Source organism: Erythrolamprus reginae, chromosome 5 (assembly GCF_031021105.1).
Source record: "Erythrolamprus reginae isolate rEryReg1 chromosome 5, rEryReg1.hap1, whole genome shotgun sequence".
Lineage (NCBI taxonomy): Eukaryota > Metazoa > Chordata > Lepidosauria > Squamata > Dipsadidae > Erythrolamprus > Erythrolamprus reginae.
In genome coordinates, this window is record NC_091954.1 from 27,392,153 (window position 1) to 27,418,443 (window position 26,291).

The window sequence follows — 26,291 nt, forward strand, 5'->3', positions numbered from 1 at the left end:
GGCTGCTTAAGGAAGCGCAGGCTGTACAATCTTGAAGAGCAGAAGTAATCTTCAATCTTGTCAGATCAAATTGAAATTTAGTCTGTAGGGAAAAAAAGTGGGGGAAGGGACAGGTGTTTTTTTCCTTGTTAAAATTAACCAGACATTTTCACCTTTTCTCATATCCATGAAACTAGATTCATTTCCTTGAAGGTGCACAAAAGCATAAATGTCTGGGATTCACTTACAGAGTTTTCTATTGTCATTGTCATCAGATAATTTTTCACATTCATAAGAGTGCCTATAGCTTGAGTGGAATATATAGTTGAAGAAACACAGCACCATAACTTAAGTTAATATAACATCAGTTTTCTAGAAGGACTCTGAGCTTCATTTATATCTCATCTATTTGATTGTAATCAGTTTCATGGGTTTTTTTTTACAAATACACATTAGTGAGTGACTATAAGAACACTGCACCACTTGTTAATCACTTCTGCTGCTGTCTAATTAATGGTATATAACAAGTCGTAACAAAAACACATAATTTAGAATATAAATAAGGCTGGAAGCAGATTTTGTTAATAGGGCTAAAAGATTTCCATAGTCATTTTGATCAAGTTTCCTTGTTTCTACATTATACCTGAAATCATTAGACAAAGAACTCTCAGCACATCACCTTTAAACAAATGATGTGTCTACCCTGAATCAATTAAAATCTAAAATGTATTCATTTCAACTTTTGGGTTTTTCCTATAAATATAAATATAGTGGTCTCCAGTCTAATCAGTTGCAGTGCTATTAGGTCACCCTCAAGCACTCTTCTGACAAGTAGTCACAAGTTTTAAAATATATTTATGCAAAAAAAGTTGCCGAATGAGCATGGTATTATGCTTGTTTCCTTCCATTTTGTCCTTGAACTGCACTCAATAATATATAATTGGTGTGGTGTGCACTTAATATAAATTTATTTTGTCATATGGCTCACTTGCATCTTCTTTACCAAATGTATTTTCAATAACTTAAACTAGCATATGTATAATAGCAAACCCTGCATTTATAAGTAATATATTTTATTTACACATATATAAATATATATACCAACATACATGTTTATGTTACAACGTACTGTCTTAGTCCACATGTTACTCCTTCCATGCAGATCACACCAAAAATGGCCTCCCATAGTGAGTTTTCCATCCCCAGCAATAAGATTAAGTGCTACTCAACATGTAAATTAGGGCAATAATGTTGCAGATTTCTTGATTTTTGCTGAACTTAATAGGTGAAATGGAAATGCTAACTACACATTACAGCTGGGAATGGTAAACTTATCATGGCCGAAATACAGGCTTGTCCTGGCTTAGTAATATGTGGGCAATTTATTATTTATGTCTATAGTCCTTCGATAAACTTACTCATGATTTACTTAAGGCCCGTTGATTTGGTACATTTTGTTCCCCGATAACGCATTTGAAATTGATACCTTGCTTTTCCACAACAAAAGGTGCAATGGCGTATCTGCATAAAAATGAGTTTGCTAACAAATTCAAGACACACTGATTTAGAACTAAGTTCTAAAGAAACACAGATGACCTGTAGCTCAACACAGTGCTGCATTCTCCATAGAAAATTATTTAATGATAGGACCACAGGCAAATATTTATGTAAATAGATATTTTTTCGTGTTGATATTTTATGGTATACATATAGCTTTTCTTTAGACCTCCATTGCATTATTTTCATTTTTCTTATTTGTACGGTAATGTTTTTAGATCAACGTAGACTTGAATTAATGTCATAATTGTCAGTATTACTGAAGTTTATGTCAACTGTACCGCTGTCCATTTGTCCCATAGTTTAGAACATCATCTAGTTATTTGGCATTGTTGCAAGTGCCTTAAATTCATGGCATCCTATTAAAAAAAACAAAAACAAATTTGGTGTTATGCTGCATGACCAAGACAAAAACACCTCAAAATGTTGTCCTTTCTTAGCTTGCTGCGTTTTACAGTTCTTTCGGCTAACAGTTTATAAGCCTTTACTATATAATATTGATGAATTACAGAAATGATGACGTTGTTCTCTTATTTCTGTTATAAATGTACCAGAGCTGTGTATCTGTTAATGAGATACAGCATCATTTCTGTGAAATGTATAAATGTACGTGCAGGTCAAATTAATATATGACATACTATCAGTGTGTATACAGGTATTCCTGTTTTGCTAAGGTGTGCAAATTTTAAAACAGTAGTGCGGTAAAAATTCAGACATGCCACATTTTGTAATAGATTCCATAGTAAAAATTTTTTAAAAAAAATTAAAAATCCAATCAGGCATATTAGACAATACAATTGACATTCATACCCCCCCCCCAAAAAAAAATCGGGGGTGGGAGGAAAGAAAAAATATTTCTGATTGGGAAATCATTGAAAAAAGGGAGGGAATGAATCTTGTTGCACCACTGAACAAAACAGGCCCCGTGCTTTCTCTGGGTTGGTTCCAGACATAGTTACTTTTAGAATACATCCATTCTCATCAATGGGATTTACAGAACTTGTATCTTCCATTGTTAACGGTACACACAAAGCTTTGTGTACACACAAAGCTGGCTTAAACCTGAAAGCAACCCTATGATTTCATGTATATGCAAACTGTTCCTGAGATTCCTTCTCAATAGTTTATCTAGAAAGTGATACACTGAAAGCCTCATCCTTTTTTTCTCTGAACAGTCAGCTCCAAGCACTGAGACTTTGACGTTTCAGACTTCAATTGCAAAGGGAAATTCGATTCAGAGTTGCCTACTAATGTACTACTTATTCCAATGTGTGATGTTTTTACACACGATAGTTTCCTTTGTAATCCTGATGGTTCTTTTTCTTCTCCATAAGGATTCTACGCGAATGAGGATTGGTTCAGTTTTGTTTGTCCAAGAATAATACACTTTCATCAAGTGGTCTTTGACCAGTTGCACTCTTTTGATGTAGACTGAAAAAACAACCCCTTTTTATCATGAAGTTAACTGCTTTTGTTTTGCTCTGTATTTTCCCTGCAACTGTATTTGCCGAGTGCCTGTTGTATACTTTATAGAGTTGAAATAAAAAAAATTACTTTTGAACGATGTCATCCATTTATCATATTTGAAGGGAATTGTTATCTAAATCATGGCTCAGTTTACAGGTAGTCCTCAACTTACAACAGTTCACTTAGGGAACATTAGAAGTTACAACAGCGCTGAAAAATGTGACTTGTGGCCATTTTTCACACATTTCAGCATCCCATGGTCACATGATCTACATTTGGATGCTTGACAACTGACTCACATTTATGACAGTTGCAGTGTCCCAGGGCCATGTGATTCTCCCTTTGCGACCTGACAAGCAAACTGGATTCACTTAACAGCCATGTTATTAATTTAACAAGTGCAGTGATTCACTTAACAAACGTGGCAAGAAAAGTCATAAAATGGGGCAGAACTCAATAAATTTCTCACTCAGCAACATAAATTTGGGGTTCAGTTATGATGGTAAGTTGCTGAACTCCGGTCTCTGCCAGAAGTTATCTACATAAGTCTATTGTAACTAGATGAGCATTGGAGGTTTTAGATTACATTTGGATCACTGAGGTGCTGACCGCCGCTGGCGCTACCGGTACACTCCCTGTGGCAGGCGCATGACCCCAGCGCAAGATTTAGCTTCTGCACAGTTCACAGTTCACAAACAAAATTGAACCCAGAAACAGGAATAGTTAATGCATGGATATGGTTATTTCATTACATATTACAATTTTTAACAAAAATGGAAAATCAGATCTAAATGTAATGAATGGATAAAGGGATATATATGTACATTACAAAATCATTTGCAATAACTACATATACTTCAAAATATATAAATGTCCTATCAACAAATGATCATAATAACGGTATTTTCAAATGACTTCCATTAACATTTGGGAATGCAGTGTTTCGTAACTCGCTGGCTGGAGAATTCTGGGAATTGAAGTTCATGTGTCTTAAAATTGTCCTGGCTGAGAAACACTGGGATGCTGTATTGGAACCTCATCAAGAAAAACACATTGTAATTCTAATATTGCCTTTAAGGCATGGTTAAGGCACCAGATTTCTGAAACATGATGTGCAACACAGTCTGTATGTCATTCTACACTGGTCACACCCATTTACCTCTTGGTTGTTTAGGTTCTACCTCAGCTGTCCACTATGAATGTATTACCTCTATTGTTAAATGTTGTTATACAGGGGTTTTTTTTAACTGTTGTTAACTGTCATCATTTTTAATCAATAAATTGAAATAAAGCTGGAAGGGACCTTGGAGGTCATGTAGTCCAACCTCCTCTCAGCAAGAGATCCTATACCACTGATGGCAAACCTTTTTGAGTTTGCATGCCAAAAGGGGGGTGCAGGGGAAGGCGTGCATGTGCCCACACCCATAATTCAATGTGCCTCCCCGCGCATTTGCATGTGATCTCCTCCACTCCTGGCAAATGATGGCACATCCATTTATCGCTCTCCCCAAGCTTCAGAGCCTTTCTTGGAGCCCGGGGAGGGCAAAAACGGTCTTCCACAACCCTCCAGAGGCCCTCTGGAGGCAGAAAATGGCCCATTTGCCAAGTTCTGGTTGAACCAGAAGGCCCATTTTTGTTCTCCCCAAGCTCCAGAGCCTTTCTAAGAGCCTGGGGAGGGTAAAAACGGCTTTCCCCACTACCATTACCTCATTTCCCAACTTCCAGAAAGACTGTGGAGCTTGGAGAGCAAAAAAAATGGCCCTTCCCCACCCCCTCCGGACTCCCAGACCTGAGCTCGCATGCCCAGCAATATGGCTCCACATGCCATCATGGTTCTATACATTTCAGATAAGTGGCTGTGGTCTCTTCTTAAAAACCTCCAGTGGTGAAACACCCACAACTTCTGAAGAGAAGCATTCTACTGTTAATTATTCTCAGTGTTAGGAAGTTTCTCCATAATTCCAGGTTGTTTCTCTCCTTGATTAGTTTCCATCCATGATTTCTTGTCCTGCTGTCTAGTGCTTTGCAAAATAAGGTGACACCCCCCCCCCTTTTCTGTGTGACAGCCCTCAAATATTGGAACACTCCTATCATGTCACCCTTAACCCAGTGGTGGGATCCACATTTTTTTCCTACCGGTTCTGTGGATGTTCCTTAGTGGACGTGGTTTAGCAGGGTGGGTGTGGCAAGGGAAGGATACTGCAAAATCTCCATTCCTTTCCACTCCAGGGGAAGGTTACTGCAAAATCCCCATTTCCTCCCAATCAGCTGGGACTCTGGAGGCAGAGAATAGATATGGGCAGGGCCAGTCAGAGGTGGTATTTATCGATTCTCTGAACTACGGTACTCAAAATTTCCACTACCAGGCATCCAGAACTGATCAGAACTGCTGAAACCCACCTCTGCCCTAATCCTTTTCTCTAGATTAGCCATACCCAACCCCTGCAACTGTTCATATGTTTCTTTCTCCAAGCCCTTAATCATCTTAGTTGCTCTTCTCTACACTTTTCCCAAAGACTCAACTTCTTTTTGTTTAGGTGGATGCAGATTGATCTTACTAAGTGGATGCAGTATGCCAGGTGTAATTTTATTACAGTTTCAGTAAGGTTTTAAGTAAGGTTTGAGAAGGCTGGCTACATAAATTGAAATATAAATAACTAAACAACCTAGTTCTATATTTTCAATTATGTTACGGGTTTTTCATGTTTTGGAAATGACTTATCCTAAGACCATGATGGAAAACCTGACATGAGTGCCACAGGTGATATGCAGAGCCATATCTGCAGGCATGCATTGCCCTAGCTTAGGTTTAGCATGCATGCCTGCACCAGCCAGCTGATTTTTGGCTGGCTCTGCCCATGCCACCCCTCACATCCCAGGACTCTCCAATGCAGCCCATTTTGGATGCCAGGTAAATACAGGACTCGCATGGAGGCTCGGGGGGCGTTTTTGGCCTTCAGGGGGCCTCCGGAGGGCAGGGGGGAAAGCCTCTGGAGCTTGGGGAGGGCGAAAAACGGGCTTACTGGAAGTTGGGAAATGGGCTGTTTCCAGTTGTAGGCTTCAGGGAGGCCTGCTAGGCCCAAAATGGAGCACGGGGAGTCATGTGTGAGGGAGCACAAGTGTGGGGTTGTGTGCACAGGGAGTAGGGCAGTATGGAGGGGGCGTCACACATGCATGCATAGGGGAGTGGGCGTGGCGGGCATTGAATTGTGGGTGTGGGCACACGGGCCAGTGCACACATATACACACTTTCAGCATCATTGTCCTAGGATATCGATTTCACTGCAGAATGATTATCATTTCTTTCAGATTGCATCACAATGAACTGTAGAATAGCAACACATTAAAATGCCAGCATGCAGGCATGCCTATCTCTGGTATGAAAGAGATAAAACACGTAAATATTTTAAAAAGCATATTTTGAGAAATTCTCTTATCCAAACATGGAAGAAAATTAAAAAACAACAAGATACCAAGATACCAGAGTGGGTTTTGCCAATAGAATTAACATGCCATCCAAGTTTAATCAGACCTCAAAATACAATTAGATATAAAGAACTACTGGACCAACAAAAGATATAAAAACAAAGGAAGAATTAGAACAAAATGGCAAAATTATAGATTGGTGGACATATTTACAATTAAAAGACGCATACCAAAAGGATAAAAGGGAATATGGTTTCCAAGTGGGGAGAGGCGATTTGAATAGGACACTCCTAAAAGACGATGAAAAATTAATTGGCAAAATATATAAATATCTGATTCGGTATGAAACAGAAGTGGAAATCGTAAAAGAAAATATGATAAGTTGGGGAATAAATTTTGGTTACACAATTGAATTAGAAAAATGGGAAAAATTATGGATTAATAATTGGCAGATGACTAAAGCGACTGCATTCAAGGAAAACCAACTAAAAATGTTTTACAGGTGGCATTTATCACCGGAAAGACTTTTAAAAATGTTTCCAAAAGTTTCACCATTATGCTGGAAGTGTAAAAAAGAAAAAGGCACATTCTATCATCAATGGTGGACATGTTTGCAGGCAAAAAACTACTGGAATAAGATAACAGATTGGCTAAAAGAAATAATAAAGGAAGAATTTGGGAAAAAAACCAGAATTGTATTTATTAGGCATTTTCAATTAAAAAATGAAAAAAGAAGTAAGATACTTAGCCATTCACATACTAACAGCAGCTAGGATAGTATATGCCCAACAATGGAAAACAGATAAAACATCAGAAGAAAGTACAATAATTTAAAAAAATGCTAGACTGTGCAGAGATGGATAGGATGTCAAAAAAACTAGAGGGAAAAGAAGACTCAGATTACCATAAAATATGGGGAAATTTTTATTATTGGTTAAAGAAAAGAACAATGGAGAAATAATTAAAATTCAAGCAAAGCAACTCGTCAAATAAAAGAATATTCAATGACAAGGGAAAATTCTCTGATCAAACATTCAAAAATGAAGTGGGGAAACTTTTGTTTCCCAAATGTTGTATTTATATGTTTTGTTTTTTATATTCTTATGTGATACTTATTGTATTGTTTCCCTTTGTTGTTGTTGTTGCTGTTGTTTTGTTTTTGTTTACTTGTTATTTGGTTTATTCATCTATGTTAAAAAATAAAAATAAATTATATATATATAAAAAATAAAATGCCAGCATGCAAAAAGGAAATGGCATGAGAAAAATTGTTTTAAAAAAATTATAGGGAAAATTATAACATACGACCAACTGTTAAACGAAAACAATGATCTAATCCCTAAAAAAAAACTCATGGAAAAAGGTATTAAAGTGGATTGGTTACACTACCTACAAATTAAATCAAAATATAATGAAGATAAGAACAAATTAGGCTTTCAAAAAAACAATCTCCTTGATGAGATAATTTTTGGTCCACAAAAAAAACAAATATCAAACATATACAATATCCTCCTTCAACACGATACAGTAGAAGAAATAGTTAAAGGAACTACGATAGCGTGATCACAAAACTTTGGATATACAATTAATTTAAACAAATGGGAAAAAATTTGGACTGTTAACTACAAACTAACGATGGCAATTTCATATAAGGAAAATCATTACAAAATGTTCTACAGATGGCACCTGCCACCTGCTAGACTTGCAAAAATGTATCCAAACTTATCACCACTATGTTGGAAGTGCAGGGAAAAACCAGGTACATACTACCACATCTGGTGGACATGTGAAACCACCCAAAAATATTGGTATAAAATCAAAATTATGCTAGAACAAATCACTTCCCAGATCATCCATGAAAAACACGAACTATTTTTATTAGGAATCATAAGACAAAACTTTAATAAAGAAAACAGATATATTATAATTCACATTATTACAGCCGCAAGGATTTTATATGCACAATTCTGGAAACAGGAAAAAAACCCAACTGTTCTATCCCTTTTGATTAAAATAATGGAATGTGCAGAAATGTCCAAGCTAACAATGGAATTTCAAAACAAGGATGAGACAGATTTCTATAAAGCATGGGACAAATGGTACCATTGGTTAAAAAAAAGAAATTACTTAAAAATTATTCATCAAGAAAAATATCCAACAAAAACAACTTGTAAAACCAGCAATCTACGTCACAAATCATAATATCAAATTGAAACGACAAACTGTAAACATCGATTGACACAAATTTTGAATTACAAAGAAACTGAATGAACAAACCCTTAAACCACTGATACGTGATGGCACTAACAATTACGTCAAAAACATATGGATAAAACTTTAGGGAAATCTACACCACCTATGTGTTTAAACCACAGGCCGCAAAGCATGAAAGCCCCAGCTCTAACGCTGGCCCTCTACACTCTTCTTACTACTCCTCTTTTGCTCCAATTTCCTATCCCTCTTCCCCTTATATCTCTTTCCCTTCCTCCCCAACCCCCTCCCTTTCTTCTTTTCTCCCTCCCCACTTACGTGGACTATAATAAATAAATTATAATTGTTAGAATGTACATTATATATATTCCCTTTGCTTCTCTGTACCCTGTTTTTAATGTATATATTCAATTAAATTTTTTTTTTTTTAAAGAAAATTATAGGGAAATTTGGTCCAGAGATTGTCTTTTGTGGACTTTCTAAAGTCTTTCTAAAGTCAGATAGTTTTTTGTAGACCTTCTAAACAAAGTCTTTTGTAATTATCCACTTTATGTAAACATATGGAGAAAGTCACAGCATTATATGATTAGGTTAATGACAGATATAGGTTAATGACAGATATTTTAGTGAAGAGTAGACAAAATGAGATCATGATTTATCATTATATCATAAAAAATAAAAAGATATGCAAATGAAGTAATGTTTATGGCAAGGATTGCCTTGCCACTTGCAAGTGAGTGTGATGTATCTGGTACCCTTCTGAAAACAGAAAAATGCATATTTTTTCTTTTGTTTGAATAAAATCCAATTCAAAAGACAGCAAGAATTTTTTTTCATTTTGTTAAGCCATGGCAAGACATTTTCTACCAATTCTGACACTGCCTCAATTGTCAGTTCCTATCTTGTTTTCTAGCCTCAGCAAGCATTCAATTCTTTGCAGGGCTTGAGACCGTTTTAGCTATAAAAATGTCACCTGTAGAGATGTCCGTTAATTCCAATTACATAATTAAAGAATCCTGTTTTAAAATACAGGCAGCCAGCTTTTAACTTTGCAGTCTGTACTGTTTGCATGAGATGAATAGCAGTGCAGTTTTATGGAATTTTATCGTTGGGTCTTTCTACTGTGAAAGTCCTTTTCATATGGAAGACGAATACGTTTCAATGATTTTTTTTTTTTTTAAATCTTCCCTGAGTGAACGAAAATCAGTAAAACGAATTGCCTACATTTTCTAGGAATGGTGAAAAACGTTTCAAACGACTTAAAAGGAATCAAACCAAGGGTCTCCAACCTTGGCAGGTTTACGCCTCGTGGACGTCTCCCTGCCACCCACCCTTTTTGTAAGCGGGAGCCTCGCTCTCGCCCCGCTTGCTCTCCTGAGACCCCCAAACTCCCGCCCGCCCGCGGCGCAATGACAGCCGAGCCTCCACCAGGAGGAGCTGCGCGCGTGGCCTTTCTCCGCGCCTGCCGGATGTGGGACGCGTGCGACGCCAGCCGCCGTTCTCTCCTTCGTAGGCTGGGAGAGAGAGGGGGATGTTGACGGGACGGCTCGCCGGTTGGCTGCTTTGCCTGGGCGCTACCCGCGATGAAGACGGGACGGCTCCAGATGGCAGAGGGACAGAGACGAACACACATACACACAGAAAGAGAGAGAAAAAAACTGAAAGAAAGGTGGAGACAGAGAGAGACATAGAAACTGAAAGAAACATAGAGAAGAACAGAGAGACACACCAGAGAATCTGAAGTAGAGACAGACAGATAAGACACTGAGAAAAAGAGAGAGAGATGGAGAAAGAGACATAGAAATGGAGAGAGAGAGAAACAGAGAAAGACGGAGATGGAGACAGAGAGTCACATAGAGAGAAACTGGAAGAGAGAGAGACATAAGAACAGAGACAGATACACATAGAAACTGAAAGAGAGAGAGAGAGAGACAGAAACAGAAACAAAGAAAGTCAGAGAGACACAGAGTGAGACATACTGAAAGAGAAAGATAGAGACACAGCAAGAAACAGACAGACAGAGATGCAGACAGAGACACAGAGAAACAAAGCGCTAGAGAGAGAGAAACAGAAAGATAAAGACACTGAAAAACTGAAAGAGACATGGAGAGAGACATAAACTAAAAGAAAGACATAGTAACAGAAAGAGAGACAGAGAAAAAGAAAGGTAGAGAACGAGAGAGAAAGGCAGACAGACAGAAACAAAGAGAAGCAGGAAGAAAGAGAGAGAGAAAGAGAAAGATTGTGATTTCTTGATCAGATGGAAGAGCGAGTCGATTTTATTCTTGGTGCTCTAGAAAAGCCAGGGAGAGCCCTGTTTGCAGATGCCGCCCCAACCTCTGATGAAAATCTGGAGTGGTGGTGGGGCTTTATTTTTATAACCTCCATGCTTCAAAGAGAGGCCCAGGCAAGCTTCCTTTGACCCCGGTCACTGGCCCAACTTTGGCTTTTGAAAACACAGCACAAGGCCCAAGGCGGCCATCTCCTCCTCCTCCTCTTCCTCCTTTCAAGCGATTGGTTCAGGTGGAGCTTGGGTTTGTGAATCAACACAAGGGCAAGTTTTCTTTTCTCACCCTTCTTAAGCAGCCCTGCTGGCCTTCTGTACTGGACTGTTCCCTCCCCCTCAAGCTTTCTTCTTTCGCCTCAAGCCCCCCACCCTTACGTTACTAGGGTAGGACAATCCAATTAACTTGGCCAGAAGAACAGCAGGAGGAGCAGCAGCATTTTCCTTTCAGGAAAGCAAGTAGTCCTCGATTTACAACAGTTCCCTTAGCGACTGCTTAGTTACGGCGGTACTAAAAAATAATTACCAAGGTTCACATTTAACGACGGTGGCAGCATCCCTATGGCCAGCTGATCAAAATTCAAATGTTTTGATAACATAGTATACATAAGACTGTTGCACTGTAACCACTGCACTGACCACAGTGGCGCAATAGTTAGAGTGCAGTACTGCAGGCTACTTCTGCTGATCACCAGCTGCCAGCAGTTTGGCATATTGAATCTCAGCAGGCTCAAGGTTGACTCAGCCTTTCACCCTTCCCAGGTAAGTAAAATGAGGACTCTGGAGCCTGGAGAGGGTGAAAAACAGGCCTACCGGGCCCACCAAAAGTGGGAAACAGGCGGTTTCTGCTTTCCAGAGGGTCTCTGGTGGGGCAGGAGAGCCAATTTTCACTCTCCCCAGGCATTGAATTATGGGTGTGGGCACTCATGCAGACGCGATAGCATTTGCACACACGCTTTCATCGCCCGAGGGAAAAAAGGTTCGCTATCACTGTTCTAATGCTTCTAGTCATCCTCTTTTGTTTGCCTTCTTTTCTTCAACCTTTCCAAGCATTGGAGCCTTCTCCAGGGAGCTAGGTCCTTCCACAATATATCCAAAGGATAATTTGAACTTGGTTTTTTGTGCCTTAAATGAGAAATCTGAGTTAATATAAAAGGGACGCGGTGGCTCAGGGACTAAGACACTGAGTTGTCGATCAGAAAGGTTGGCGGTTCGACTCCCTAGCGCTGCATAACTGAGTGAGTTCCCGTTACTTGTCCCAGCTTCTGCCAACATAGCATTTTGAAAGCAAGTAAAAAATGCAAGTAGAAAAATAGAGACCACTTTGATGGGAAGGTAACTATGCTCCATGCACCTTTGGTGTTTAGTCATGCTGGCCACATGACTACGGAGATGTCTTCAGAGAGCTCTGGCTCTTCAGCTTTGAAACGGATATGAGTACCGCCCCCTAGAGTCAGGAACAACTAGCACATATGTTCGAGGGAAACCTTTACCTTTTACCATTGTTATGGGGTTTTTTGGTTGTCCATGGTTATACTCAATATCTGGGATTCTCAGTCTCCCAATATGAAAGTTCAATAGTGTCATATCTATCCCATCCTGCTATAGAATGTTGTAAGAAATACCACAGCTTGATTTTCATAGGTATCTCTTTTGCTGTCAAAAGATTGCATAGATCAGTGATGGTGAACCTTTTTCCCCCTTGGGTGCTGAAAGAGGATGTGTGCATGCTATCACACATACACAAGTGCCCATACCCATAATTCAATGCCTGGGGAGGGCGAAAACAGCTTTCCCCACTCCCCAGAGGCCTCTTGAGGCTGGAAATGGCCTGTTTCCCAACTTCTGGTGGGCCCAGTAGGCTCATGTTTCGCCCTCCCCAGGCTCCAAAGGCTTCCCTGGAGCCAGGGGAGAGTAAAAACGCCCTCCCCTATCACCCCGGGGGCCAGGGGAGAGTAAAAATGCCCTCCCCCATCGCCCCAGGGACTCTCTGGAAGCCAAAAATGGCCTCCTAGAACCTCTGTGAGAGCCAAATATCAGCTGGCCAGCACATGCATGCAGGCTGGAGCTGAGCTAGGGCAACAGTTTGTGTGCCACCAGATATGACTCCATGTGCCATCTGTGACACTCGTGCCATAGGTTCACCATCTCCTGCATAGATGCTTTCCTGAAAAATGGAAAGCCAACTTTCACATAGTGATGGGAAGGCAGAAAAAGAGACACAATTTAAAGCCCAGACGTGAGAAATGAATATGACTAGCGTTTGTAGATTTTATCTTTGCCACTGGTAGAGCTTCTTCCAAACCTGAAATAACAGCAACTTAGCTATTTGTACCTCAATCTTGAATCATCTCATGTTTATTTGTGTTCCTAGAGATATATTTAGTGTCATATCATGATGAAACTGAAAACCACAGGATTAGAAATTAAGTCCTAAGAGTAGAGAATGAAGAAATTGAGAATGGTTCAAACTTGAACAGATTAAGAAGGATGTGATGTCATTCTTCAAATCCCTAGAAGGATATCCTACAGCAGGCCAAGGCCTGTTCTCAATTGTTCTAGAATGTAGAATAGGGAATATTGGATTTAAATGATACGAAAGCCGATTTTGACTGAATAACAGAATAAGCTTTCTAACAATACAAACAATGAAGTTGATGGGGAGTTCTCCTTTGCTCCCTGGCGGGCGGAAGTCAAGGTTAAACCACCATCTGTTGTTTTAGATCCATTTAGTGAGAAGTTAGAATTATATAAACACCCAGTTCCATCTGTTACAATTTTTTTACATGTGAGTAAGGAGAAGTCTGGGAAAGGGACTCATCTAGATTTAAATTTAAAATATTATTTAATAATTAGCAACCATGCAGTTTCCATGCCTTTCAGATATTTTGGGCTTCAAATCCCATTACTGCAGCAATTTTACCAATGTTACAGGTTGCATTGTGCTCCCAAATATTCCAGTGTTTCCAAGCCTACTCCTGCTCTGTCTTCCAGTACCTGAAGGTGCCTGAAATACTCTGATTAGCCAGGAGCAAATTACTGCCTCTTTACCTCTGTGGCTCACCATACACTAATCCTGAAGCTACTTACACCCCCTAAAGCAGTACTCCCTTGATGAGTCAGAATGCCACATTCCTTTTGGCATTCTGGGGAAGCGTATTGTGAAAAGGTGTTAAGGTCAAGACAAAAAAATAAAACATTTACTTTAAATGATCACTATTGAAATATTTTTCCTCTGCCACCCATGGAGCCCTATGAAATCAATCTATTGGTCACTCCCCGTTTCATTTCACATGACAAGATTTCAGGTTTTCTTTTCCTAGATCAACTCTCCCTAACATAATAGAAGAAGGGAAACCCTGTCTATCTTTATGAATAAAAACTGCTGAACTTTTTAAGAAGAGACTGGACAGTCACTTGTCTGAGATGGTATAGTTCTCTCGCTTGAGCAGATGGCTGGACTAGAAGACCTCCAAGGTCCCTTCCAGCCTTATTCTAACTCAGTAGATCTTTTCCCCCCAATTTTTTAAAATTATTTTTCTCCACATTCAACATACAACTTCACATACCTTCAATACATCTTAATATGCAACTATTATTATTCAAGTACAATAAACTAGATCACATTCCAAGTTTGCTTTATATTATTTCATCTATATCCAACTTTCTTCTCTCCACTTCCCTCCTATCTCAGGCGGCTATTCCGCCTCTGCTACCTACTTTCTTACTACTACTACTACTCAGTGGAAGCATGGTTATGGGTTATCATTTAGTTGAGAACTAGAGGTTTTCCTAAACGTAATAAATCCTTAAATTCTGGTGCACTTATGGATGCCCCCTTACCTGACCTCTTAGGAATTGGAAGAGGTCAACAGTGGATAATCTAAGGATAAAGTTTTGGGGGTTAGGTGATGGAACTCACTACCAGACTCTAGTTAGTATCATCACCTACCCCAAAAAACTTTACCCTTAGATTATCCACTGTTGACCTCTCCCGATCCTAAGAGATCAGTGTGAGGTGTGCATAAGTCCACCAGAGTGCCTTCCATTCCCTGTCCTAATGTTTCTATTTTACTAGTATCATGTATATAAATATGTTTGTATACCACCAGTACGTACATGACAAAATAAATAAGGATGAATTTGAATCCCCACATTCCTCTTGAAGAACCATTATGGAAAGGGGTTGTGGATCCCAGGTTATTGCCAGCTGGCTGTCTTTGAACTCCCCTGGATCAAGCCAACCTGGTTATCGGATCTCAGCCAACACTAGACTCAATTAACACCTCCCTTCCCCTTCCACCAAAGTTGAGGATCAAGAGGGATTTCTTACCAACCAGCCCATCAAGCCATCAGAAGTCCTTCCCTTTTTTTTTTTGCAAATTCCAAAGAGCCACCCATTCATTCACCCACCTTCCCTTAATCTGAGATTACCCAAAATGGCAGTCTTTCGGCTTGCAGAAACAAGCTCATCAAAGAGCAATGGTCCCCACCCCACCAATTCCTTTCTGGAGGATGGTGGTGTATGGAAATCACGCCCCTTTGGCGAGGACATCGAAGGCCTCAGTGGAAACAAGCCGGATCAATACCCAACATCAAGGGGGGAAGCATCCAGCTGTTACCCATTCACAGCCCCGTTAGACGAGGACCTTCTGTAACTAAAAATATTAGTTGGGGTTAAAAAAAGAAAGCCGGGAAGGGGAGGGGGGAGAAAAGTCTCCTTGCCTGAAGGCTTAAGCGCTTGCAATCCACAAACCTCCAGGTGATCTCATGAAAGAAAGAGGCACACATAGAAAGAGAGGAGACACAGCAAAAGAAAGGCAGATACACAGAGAAAGAAAGAAAGAGGCAGAGAGAGCGACACACAGAGAAAGAAAAAGGGAGACAGAGAGAAAGTGGCAGAGACAGAAAAAAAGAAAGAGGCAGAGGGAAAGAGACAGAGACACAGAGGAAGGGAGAAAGAGAAAGACAGAGAGAGAAAAAACAGGCAGAGACAAATAGGTGAGGGGGTGGGAGGGGAGGAGAAGAGATCTATCCAGCCTTCCGGGGGAATTAATTACCCTTTTAATAAAACGGCTTCAATTTGGGAATAAATCAATCCAGGTTTGGGACGGAAGTGCAAGAATAGAAAGGTGGTGGGGCAAAGGTGCGAGATCCGCGTGAACCCCAAAATCTCCTTTCTCCTCCTTCAAACGCCTTAGGCGCCCGATCCCTAGAGGACCCGGAGTGACTCCAAAACAACTCCTAGGAAACGCCGGTCGCGATTGGTGCCCAAAAGAGGAGGCTGCGGCTGCGGCAAAGGGGTTTTGTTTCGAATTCTCTAGTAAATACAAATCGCCCAGCCGTTTGGAACAACCATTTATTTATTCAGAGACATTTCTCCTCCCCTCCAAATGAGCTCGTCTCAAAGGTGCTTTTTTTTTTCAAGAGGCGACAACTGGTTTTTTTTTTAAAAAAATTGAAGACGTTTCTCTTCTCATCCAAGAAGCTTCTTCGGCTCTGACCGGACGGTATTTATTAATTAATTTATTTTATTGGATTTGTAGCCTGCCCATCTCGGGGGGCGGCTTACAATGGCATGGAAGGATGTACAGTACTGTATACTTTTTGCAGACAGCTAGAAATTTGCATCCTTTTAGCGTTTAAGGTCGCCTGGAGATTTATTTGTGTCCTCAGCCTCACCCGCATGGTGCGGAGCCTTCTTACAACCGTTGAAAGACTGCTTTATAGATTGGAGAGCCCTCCACTCCTCTACTCGCAACAGAGTATTTTACGCAAACAGACTTTAAATCCTGGGCTTAGAAAGCTTAAAATTTACGTGGCCTTCGACAGGACCTAAGCATAGCTCAGGAAATCGTCTGCTACAACGTTCTTCCTGTCAACGACTACTTCAGCTTTAACCGCAATAATACACGAGCACGCAACAGATACAAACTCCAAGTAAACCGCTCCAAACTTGACTGTAGAAAATACGATTTCAGCAACCGAGTAGTTAATGCCTGGAACTGACTCTGCGGTTTCGTCACCAACCCCCCAAAACTTTATCCTTAGACTGCCCACTGTTGTCCTCACGCGATTCCTAAGAGGTCAGTAAGGGGCGTGCGTAAGTGCACCAGCGTGCCTACCGTCCCCTGCCCTAGTGTTTTCCTCTTTTTTAAAAAAATATTATTTTTATTAACTTTATTAATTATATACATTAAAAGAAAAATTACATGAACAATAAATGACATTAAACATAGAAGAAGAAAAATAAAGAAACATAACAGACTTCTATAGTGCATTTTTACAGAATGTCATGATGTCAGTAAGATAAGATTCAAATAATATATTTATATAGATAGATGATAAATAGATAGATAGATAGATAGATAGATAGATGATAGACAGACAGACATTTAAACTTAACTATTGCATTAAATACATACTGTGTATAGTGTCTATTTGTATTAAATATGTTTATTCTATATTTTCGTAAAATTGTGTTAAGTTCTCCTATATATATAAAATATATAAAAAGCTCATATCATACGTTTCCCTCTTATTAGTACCATCTCATGTATACAAACAGCATTATTATCTATGTATATACGTACTTGACAAAATAAAATAAATAAAAAATAAAAAGTGCTGTCTCTCTATACCCCTTCCTTGACTCTAATTCCTGTCAATATTTTTTCTCTTCTCTGCCTATTCTTTACTCTCCCCCCCCCAACTCTTCTCTACTTCTTTCCTTACTATCGAAAATTCCTCAAACCATACCTGATGTTTATTTCATAGATTACAAATGTTATGAGATACAATCTAATTATTGTTACATTGCCCTGTCTTACCTTTTCTTTTTCTATTTTTGTAAAACTCAATGAAGATTATTTTATATATACAGTACATAAAAGTGCTGTCTCACCCCTTCCCTCCCTATTGTCCCATTTTGACATAGATCGCCTCTTTGACCACAATTTCAAACAGTCCCCCACCCCCACCCCCAAAAAACGTTGTCGTCTTCAAAAAGGGTAGCCCGGATATTTTCAATGCAGACGGAGGAGGAGCTCGTGACTTTGCGGAGGGGTTTCGTACTTCCCCCCTCCCACCCTAGTTTATCCTCCGCGCCCTCCTCCTCCTCTTCCTTCCCTTCCCCCCTTGGAGAGGCGGGAATCCGAAAGGCGTGGAGCCTATAAAGGCAGCGCCAAAGGTCCCGGCGGAGAGGCTTCCAATCCGTTGCAGAGTCCCTTTAAAAGGATACTCCGGGGTGGGGAAATCGCGCACGTCGGCTCGGCTCGCCTTCCTCCTCCTCCTCCTCCAGCCTCCCGCAGGAGTTACTTCGGTCGGCTTCGCCTGGCGAAAGATGCTGGCGCTGCGCGGGCGGGGAGTCTGCCGGGCTTGGACGGCCGTGGCCGCGGCGCTCTGCTTCTCCGCCTGGTTTAGCGCCGGCGCCGCCGTCCCTTTCCACGCGAAGAATAGCCTGGCTTCTAACTCCATCAAGAACCCGTCCGCCGGCGGCTCCTCGCTTAGCGGCGGCAGCGGAGTAGTGTACGACGGAAGCAATAAAAGCCGCCCCGGCGATTCTCAGAAGGTAAAGCCGAGGAAGACCGGCTTTGGGGGGGGGGGGGGGGGTTGGAGGCGGAGGTGGACTGCTAAGGTGGGACGGTGAGGTGTGCTCGCCCCCGTGGCTCTGAGTGCTAGCGGAGCCCAGCGGAATTCTGCTACTGCACCTGGGCACTTCATTTTCCTTCCTTCCTTCCTTTCCTTCCCTCCTTCCCTTTTCTTTCCTTCCTTCCCTTCTTTGTTTCCCTCCTTCCCTTTTCTTTCCTTCCTTCCCTTCTTTCTTTCCCTCCTTCCCTTTTCCTTCCTTCCTTTCCCTTCCCTTCTTTCCTTCCTTCTTCCCTTCTTTCCTTCCCTTGTCCTCCCTTCCTTTCTCAACAAAAGAGAAAAAGAGGCACAGATTGAGAGATGAGGGAGAGAGAGAAAGATAGAAAGAACGAAGGGATAGAAAGATAGATTGGGAGACGGGGAGAGATGGGGGGACAGAGGGAGATATAGAATGGGAGGAAGGGAGACAGAGGGGGGGGAAGAAAGAGACACCTGCCCAGGTGCAATAGCACCGTTGTGCTGGACTCCGCTAGCACTCAGAGCCACGGGGGCGAGCACACCTCATCAGCCCACTTCTGGGTTGGAGGGAAGGAGTGGCCCCGGGGGTCGCCCTGGACTCGCGTCTTACCTGCCCCTCCGCTTCTGCTTCTTCCCCCACCCCGCCCTGCAGCTCGCCTGGTGTGGTGCGGACGAGGATTGCAACGCCGAAGAGTTTTGCTCCACCCCTGCCCGGGGGGGCGTCTCCGGAGGAGGAGGAGGAGGAGGAGGGCTGGTTTGTCTGACCTGCCGCAAACGCCGCAAGCGCTGCTCCCGCGACGCCATGTGCTGCTCGGGCAACTTTTGCAACAACGGTGCGTCTAGGGTCCCGGGGAGGGAGGGAAGGAAGGAGGGGAGAGAAGGGAAGGGGAAGGAGGGAAGGAAAAAAAGAAAAGGGAACTGAAAGTAAGGGAAGAAAGGAAGAGAGGGAAGGAAGGTAAGTAAGGAAGGAAGGAAGGAAGGAAGAGGAAAGGGAAGGAAAGAAGGCAGGAAGGAAAGGAAGGAAGGAAGAGGAAAGGGAAGGAAAGAAGGCAGGAAGGAAAGGAAGAAAGAAAAGGGAATGGAAAGGAAGGGGAGGAAGGAAGGGGGAGGGAAAGTAGGAAAGAAAGGAAGGGGAGGGAAAGAAGGAAATGAAGTGTTAGGGGAGCCTACCATAGAAACTAGAAACTTTTTTTAAGAGTCCATCCAGGAAAGGAACTTCCCAGCATTACTGCCATCTGAAGCATTGTCGTTTGCTCTTTTGGGAGGGCTTTAATGGGTCCTGGAAGGTGGTAGAGTTCATATTCCCTCAAGTTAGCTCATCTCTTTGGTCTTACCTGGACAACTACTACAGAGTAGTAGTGCTTGGTAGCTCCGGGCTTGCCATTGTTTCTTCTGGGATTCCTGGCCTGGTTTATTCTCCTTGAGGGGAGGGGTGTTCTTGAACCCAGGTTCTAATTTAACAAGGATTGGTGGTGGTGTTTTTAGCTCACTCATAGTGGATTATATAAGGTAGGAAGTAAAAGGTCCCATCTTCTATCTATTCACGGAAAATTTTGATGTTTTGTTGTTTTTAAGGCCAAGGGATGTTGGCAAAAGCCAAAAAAGGGGTTAGGTTGTAAATTCTAAGCATCCTTACTTTTGGAATAAGGGGAATCTATTTAGTCGGAATAAAGTTGGAAGGGACCCTGGAGGTCTTCTAGTCCAAATCCTTGCTCAAGCAGGAGATCCTTTACCATTTCAGATAAGTGGCTGTCTTCTTAAAAATCTCCAATGATGAAGGACCCATAACTTCTGAAGGCAAGCTGTTCCATTGATTAATTGTTCTCGCTGCTAGGAAAGCTTTCTCCTTAATTCCAAGATTGTGTCTCTTTACTTGGGGGAATATTTATAAAAGTATATATTCCATATTCTGGAATGGGTTGTGCAAAGAACAAGACATGCTATTTTGGATTGTTTAGGAAGGGCCGTTTAGAGTTCTGCAATGTAAACAAAGCAAACATTTTGTTACTACATAGCCTTACATACAATTTAATGCTTACAGTTTCTTGCATATAGTTTAATAATCTCTCTCTCTTTCTCTGCATGGGCCAAGTATCCACTGAACATCTTAACTAGCATCTTATTTTTCATCATGGGCTATTCAAAAATTAATAAAAGTTCAAGCAGAACCCGGATATTTTTTCCCTGCAACATGATATTAATAAGCTATAAACTTTTTCTGAGGTTATCCTAGTATCTCAAGTCACGCTTTGAAAGGAGCTAGTGAGGAGATAATGTTTGGAGACACTCCTTGCTTATATTCATTCAGGCACCAATGCTAAGGGAAATTCCTATGTTAACGGAGAAAACCTAGCCCAAAAGAGGTCAACACCAAGTGATACAGTTACATGGTTTGGATTCAGAATGAAACTTCTCTGTAATCTGTAGGTAGTTGGATAATCTTCAGTCTTTTAGCATGTGAATAGTGAGCCAATGTCCAAAAATTTATTTCTTTATTTATTTTAATCCTTGGGAAGTTGACAGGCATTCATGATTTTTCCCTTCTCTCCCTTATCAGGTATGTGTGTAGAATTTGACCCTTTTGATCCTGGAAGGTTTGAAGAGATCATCATAGAAAATTTTGACCATGGTACTTTGGATTCCCATCTGAAAAGGACCACAACTTCCTCTCAAATGTACCACCTAAAAGGTAAGGCCAATAATGCAGAGCTTTTAAATCTAGAAAAGAATAAAACAGTCTATTAAAGAATAAACACTCTATGCTAAGCTTATTTCATTGCTGAAAGAGCATTGCTGTGCTTCATTTTGGGTGGATCCAAGTGAACTTGGAGTACATAAAGTATCAGCTGTGGGAGGACTCCAAATATTTTCTGAAAAACAATTCAGGGTAGTCCTCGACTAATGACCCAAATTTTCTGTTGCTAAGCAAGTCGACTAAATGGGTTTTGTGCCATTTTATTATCTTTCCTGCCCCAGTTGTTAAGTGAATCACTGCAGTTGATAAGTTGGTAGCCCAGTTAAGTGAATCTGGCTTCTCCATTGACTTTGCTTGTCAGAAGGTTGTAAAAGGCAATAGCGATAGCATTTAGACTTACGTACCCCTTCGTAGTGTCTGTTCATTTTTGTCAACATTTTTATTTGCATGCTATGGGGTGCCTTTCTAATGTTCCAATTGTTCCTTGCAGTGAACAATTTAGTACAGTGTTTCTCAACCTGGAGGTTGAACTATCATTTCACAGGGGTCACCTAAGACAATGGGAAAAGACAAATTTCCCATGGTGTTAAGAACTAAAGCTCTTCTATTCTGGTGCCTTGCAATATATTTTTAAAATCCAACCAGTCAGATGTTTACAATGGGGGTGTCCCTCTGACCTTTAAGCCAGTTCTGTTGGGAGAATTGGCGCTAGACTTATAGTTGAGGGTCACCACAACATGAGGAACTGTATTAAGGGCATTAGAAGGGTTGAGAACCATTGACTTAGCATTTGGACTTATATACCGCTCCACAGTGCTTTTACAGTTCTCTCTAAGCAGTTTACAGAGCCAGCATATTTCCCCGAACAATTTGGGTTCTCATTTTATTGATCTTGGAAGGATGGGTTAACCTTGAGCTGCTCAGAATTGAACTCTTGGAGAGAGTAGTGAGTTAGCCTGCAGTGCTGCATTCTAACTCCTGTAGATCACTTCCCAAAATACTATTTAGCTAGATCTTTCTTTTTCACTTACATGGCTTGCAGGAGAGCTGCTCCTGTTTGCTAAGAGAGCTTTAAGTATTTGACACAGGACCAAAAGGTGTTACAGGGACATATAGTTTGATAGCCTCTGGCAGTGTATATGGCAGGCACACTTAATTATTTCCCCGCTGGTAGTTGTTGCCAATAATAGATGTCAATAGCAAATCAGACTTTCTCTCAAGTCTATTAGAGTAGCTCAGCCTTCTCCAACTTTGTGCTTCCCAAGTGTGTCAGCTTACTAGTTCTCTTGCCCTTCCTTCTCAGGCTACTGGAATAATAATGAGAAGAGCATGAGGTTGAGTCTATGACAATTTGCCATGGACTACTTGCCACAGCCAACTTGTCTTAGGCAACTTACTGCGAGAGAAAAGTTACACTAATATCAAAGAAAATGGTGGAATAGCATCATTAAAGCAAGGAGGGTGGGAGGAAGGGCAGAATGAAACGTGAATGAAAAAGATTTAAAATATTTTTTATTCATTTTAAATAATTATTGTTCAGTGACTAATGGAGATTGTCAGTCAATCAAAGTCACGGTTGTCCCAAAGGTGCTTTTTATTTATTTTCTTTCAAGAGACAACTTGGGTTTTCTGGTTTTTTCTTTGAAGACGTTTCGCTTCTCATCCAAGAAACTGCTTCAGCTTGCAGTTCTTCTCCAGAGCTGAAGAAGCTTCTTGGATGACAAGCGAAACGTCTTCTCAAAAAAACACCAGAAAATCCAGTTGCCTCTTGGAAGGGGGAAGGACCTTTGGATCTGGGGTGGGTTCCACTTACCTTCACCACCTTCACATGATGTCATCAGTCTCGCTCCACTCATGTGCATACTGGTCCCCTGGTGCAAATTCACTTGCGCACATGTTCAGAAGGTGGATCAGTATTAACCCAGGAGCAGGGAGAAAGGCTTTTTTCAAAGCAGATGAGGAGAAGCCATCCAAACACTGGAAAATAAATAAATCTATCCATCTATGTATGTCTGTCTGTCTGTCTGTCTGTCTGTCTGTCTGTCTGTCTGTCTGTCTGTCTGTCTGTCTGTCTGTCTCTCTATCCCTATCTCTATCTATCTATCTATTTGACTTCTATGCCACCCAATCCCAAAGGACTCAAGGCGGCTTACAAAAATAATATAAATACAAATGCAAATAAATACAGAATAATAGAAGAAGTCAAATATATTATCTAAAACCATAAAGCCCCGCATTAAAAAAGAAACCATTAATTATAAAACAGTCATAATCACATGCATACATACCATTCATGCATTTTGGCTTTGTCAGTTGTTACTTCATGGCCAGTAAGTGAAAATTGCTGAAAATTCTGAAAAAAAATTGCTGAAATTGCTGGAAATTCTGAAAAAAAAGATGGCGGCGCACACAGATAGAACCGGATCCATGACGCCATCTCTCCATTACCAGCAGGTCGCTAACGGTTCAGGTGATCTGGTCCTAACTGGAGGAACCCACTCCTGCTTTTGATATCCCACAGTGTGTTGTCCCCTAGCAAGTTGGCTGTGGTGAATTGTCCCATTCCACATCAGGTTATAGGGAAGTGTTTCAAATGACCTCAGTACGAAATGAGACTGTGAATGCATATTCTGTGTTCTCAACTTTCTCTCTCTCTTTGTCTCTCCTAAGGCCAAGAAGGTGCAATATGTCTCCGCTCGTCAGACTGCGCCGAAGGACTCTGTTGCGCCCGCCACTTCTGGTCCAAGATTTGCAAACCTGTCCTTAAGGAAGGTCAGGTGTGTACAAAGCACCACAAAAAGGGCTCCCACGGTTTGGAACTCTTCCAGCGGTGTTACTGTGGGGATGGACTGACCTGTCGACTGCAAAAAGACCACACTATTAGCAACTCCTCAAGATTACATACTTGCCAGAGACATTAGCAGTGTTGACTTTCGTCTAATCCTGATGGACTCAGAGGGACTCTTGTTACAGAAAATACCTTAAAAGACTGACATTATTTTTTTCAGAGTTTACCCTTAAGTACTCTGGCATTTTCCCCTCTCTGCAAATGGAGTACAAGGCATGTTTCTTTCAGAAACTATTTTACAAGTGACTAATTGCAGTAAATTACTGTGTCTGTAAATTCTTGGGTGTGGCACTTAACTGTACACTGTACGGAATTTTAATTTTTCCCAAAGTGCTGCATGATGTCTATTCTGACATGCGTTATACACACTGGTTTTATTATATTGAACGTAAGAATTGTTTGGTGGCAAGTTTAATAAAATATTTTAAATATGGCTTATCTGGTGACCTTATGTTTAATTAGGAAAGGCTTAATTAATTGATTAACTTAATTAATTGACTCCAGTGTGCCATATGAAAAAATCCTGAAAGTCAGGCTTTCTTATACTGGAGGTGTATCGCATTAGATCCTTGTAATTCAGCAGGCAATACTTTGCCTGAAAGATTTAATATTTCAGTTCACATTGTGTAAAGGTGTGGCGCATGACTTTAATGGTGGCTTGCTTAAGAAATCATGTTAAAAATGAACCCTGGTTTTGCACAGTGTTGGAACTGAGCCATTCTTTTTGAAAATGGCTGAGTAGTTATGATGTGATAAGGCAGACAAAGCCTTATATACATACATAACCAGAGGTGGGCTACTGCCCAGACTGGGGGGGGGAATGCAGTGGGGTAGCAAAAATGGAGCTCCACCCCACAGCACCCAATTTGCACTGAAAGAGGTTGAAAGAAAATGCATAAGCCACACCCACAGTGTGGTAGTAAAAATTTTGGTATCCCTTCACTGTACATAACATACCCTTTTACTACAAATAAAAGCTATTGATCTGCAAACTGAAGACTTAGCATTAAAGTTTTTACAAGCTAAGCTTCTGTGAAAAATGAAATTGTAGATTTCACTGATTGTCTGATAACCATATGAATGCAACTCCTGAGCATTGTAACATATTGCATGCTTAGCCTACTACAAAGAATGTTTACTTTTGGAAATTATTCCACCGATTTTCCTTCATTGAGATGATTACTGATGTCTACTGGCCTGTACAGTATATGAAGATAATGTTATATGTGATTCTTTGCTTTCAAAAAGTTTTCGCTCCCTTCAAGGACTGGATAAATAGGCATAATTATTCCAATTCTGGTACATAATTTATTTACCATATGTTTTCATAGGAATGTATGTACTATAAATAGGTATAAATCTCAAACTGATAGAGAAGCAAAAAAAATGGATTCGCCTTCAAAGTAACCCCAAAGCAATATTTAATGCTCCTGAAAACAGCTTTGATTCACCTGCCTTCTAAATAGGCCATTTTAGAAAATCAAACAAGACTTGAAATTCAGCCAGATTCTGATGTCTGTCAGTTTCTAAGATTAAATTGTTGGACAATTTATGAGTGTTCCTTAAGAAAAAGGGGTGAGTTGTATTCTCCAGGACATTATTGTGCTTTGATCATTATGATCTACATTATGTATGTTTTATCCATCTACAGGGGTGTCAAGCTCAAGGCCCAGGGGCTGGATCCAGCCCATGGGGTATTTAAATCTGGCCCACAGGGTTGCCCTGGAAATAGTGAAGGACCAGCCTGCATTGCTTCTCCCAGTGAAACCAGGCACCTGAGCTCCGTTTTCAGCTGCTACAGCCTCCTGTAACCCTCTGGCAGTTAAAAAGGAGTGTCCCAAGCTCCCTTTTCACTGGCAGTGTAGCAGGAGCTGTGGCAGCCAAAAACAGAGCTCAGGAATTTATTTAGGCTGACAGAATGCTCCAGCCAGCAGAAGTACCCTTAACAGGAGTGACATCGAGCTGACCACGCCCACTCTGGCCACCCCCACCCCACACCACACTGGAGGTCAAATACAACCATGATGCTGCCCTCAATGAAATCAAGTTTGACAGCCCTGGTCAACACATTTCTGCCAAAAGACTGCAAATGACATATTTCACAGATCACCACCAAATGGTCTAGAATTTGCCACCTCAAGGATTTGTATAGAGTCATTATAGATTGGGTCAGCCTATATATGCTATTAAAAGAAAGTAAGCTGGCTAGCTTTATTGTG

General features: G+C 41.0%; 1 protein-coding gene across 1 annotated transcript; it reads left to right on the forward strand.

The window, feature by feature from the left end:
* Positions 1 to 17,701: 17,701 nt before the first annotated feature.
* DKK1 (dickkopf WNT signaling pathway inhibitor 1) lies at positions 17,702 to 24,505 on the forward strand. The gene is made up of 4 exons (XM_070753968.1): positions 17,702 to 18,494; positions 19,182 to 19,362; positions 21,087 to 21,218; positions 23,895 to 24,505. The coding sequence occupies exons 1-4, from the start codon at positions 18,267 to 18,269 to the stop codon at positions 24,143 to 24,145; spliced, it is 792 nt and encodes a 263-aa protein (XP_070610069.1). The 5' UTR covers positions 17,702 to 18,266; the 3' UTR covers positions 24,146 to 24,505.
* Positions 24,506 to 26,291: the final 1,786 nt, after the last annotated feature.

Coding starts and splice junctions, on each gene's coding strand:
- DKK1 (XM_070753968.1), top strand. CDS start 18,267: ATGCTGGCGCTGCGCGGGCGGGGAGTCTGCCGGGCTTGGACGGCCGTG. Junction 18,495..19,181: donor GCCCCGGCGATTCTCAGAAG/GTAAAGCCGAGG, acceptor CCCGCCCTGCAG/CTCGCCTGGTGTGGTGCGGA. Junction 19,363..21,086: donor GGGCAACTTTTGCAACAACG/GTGCGTCTAGGG, acceptor CTCCCTTATCAG/GTATGTGTGTAGAATTTGAC.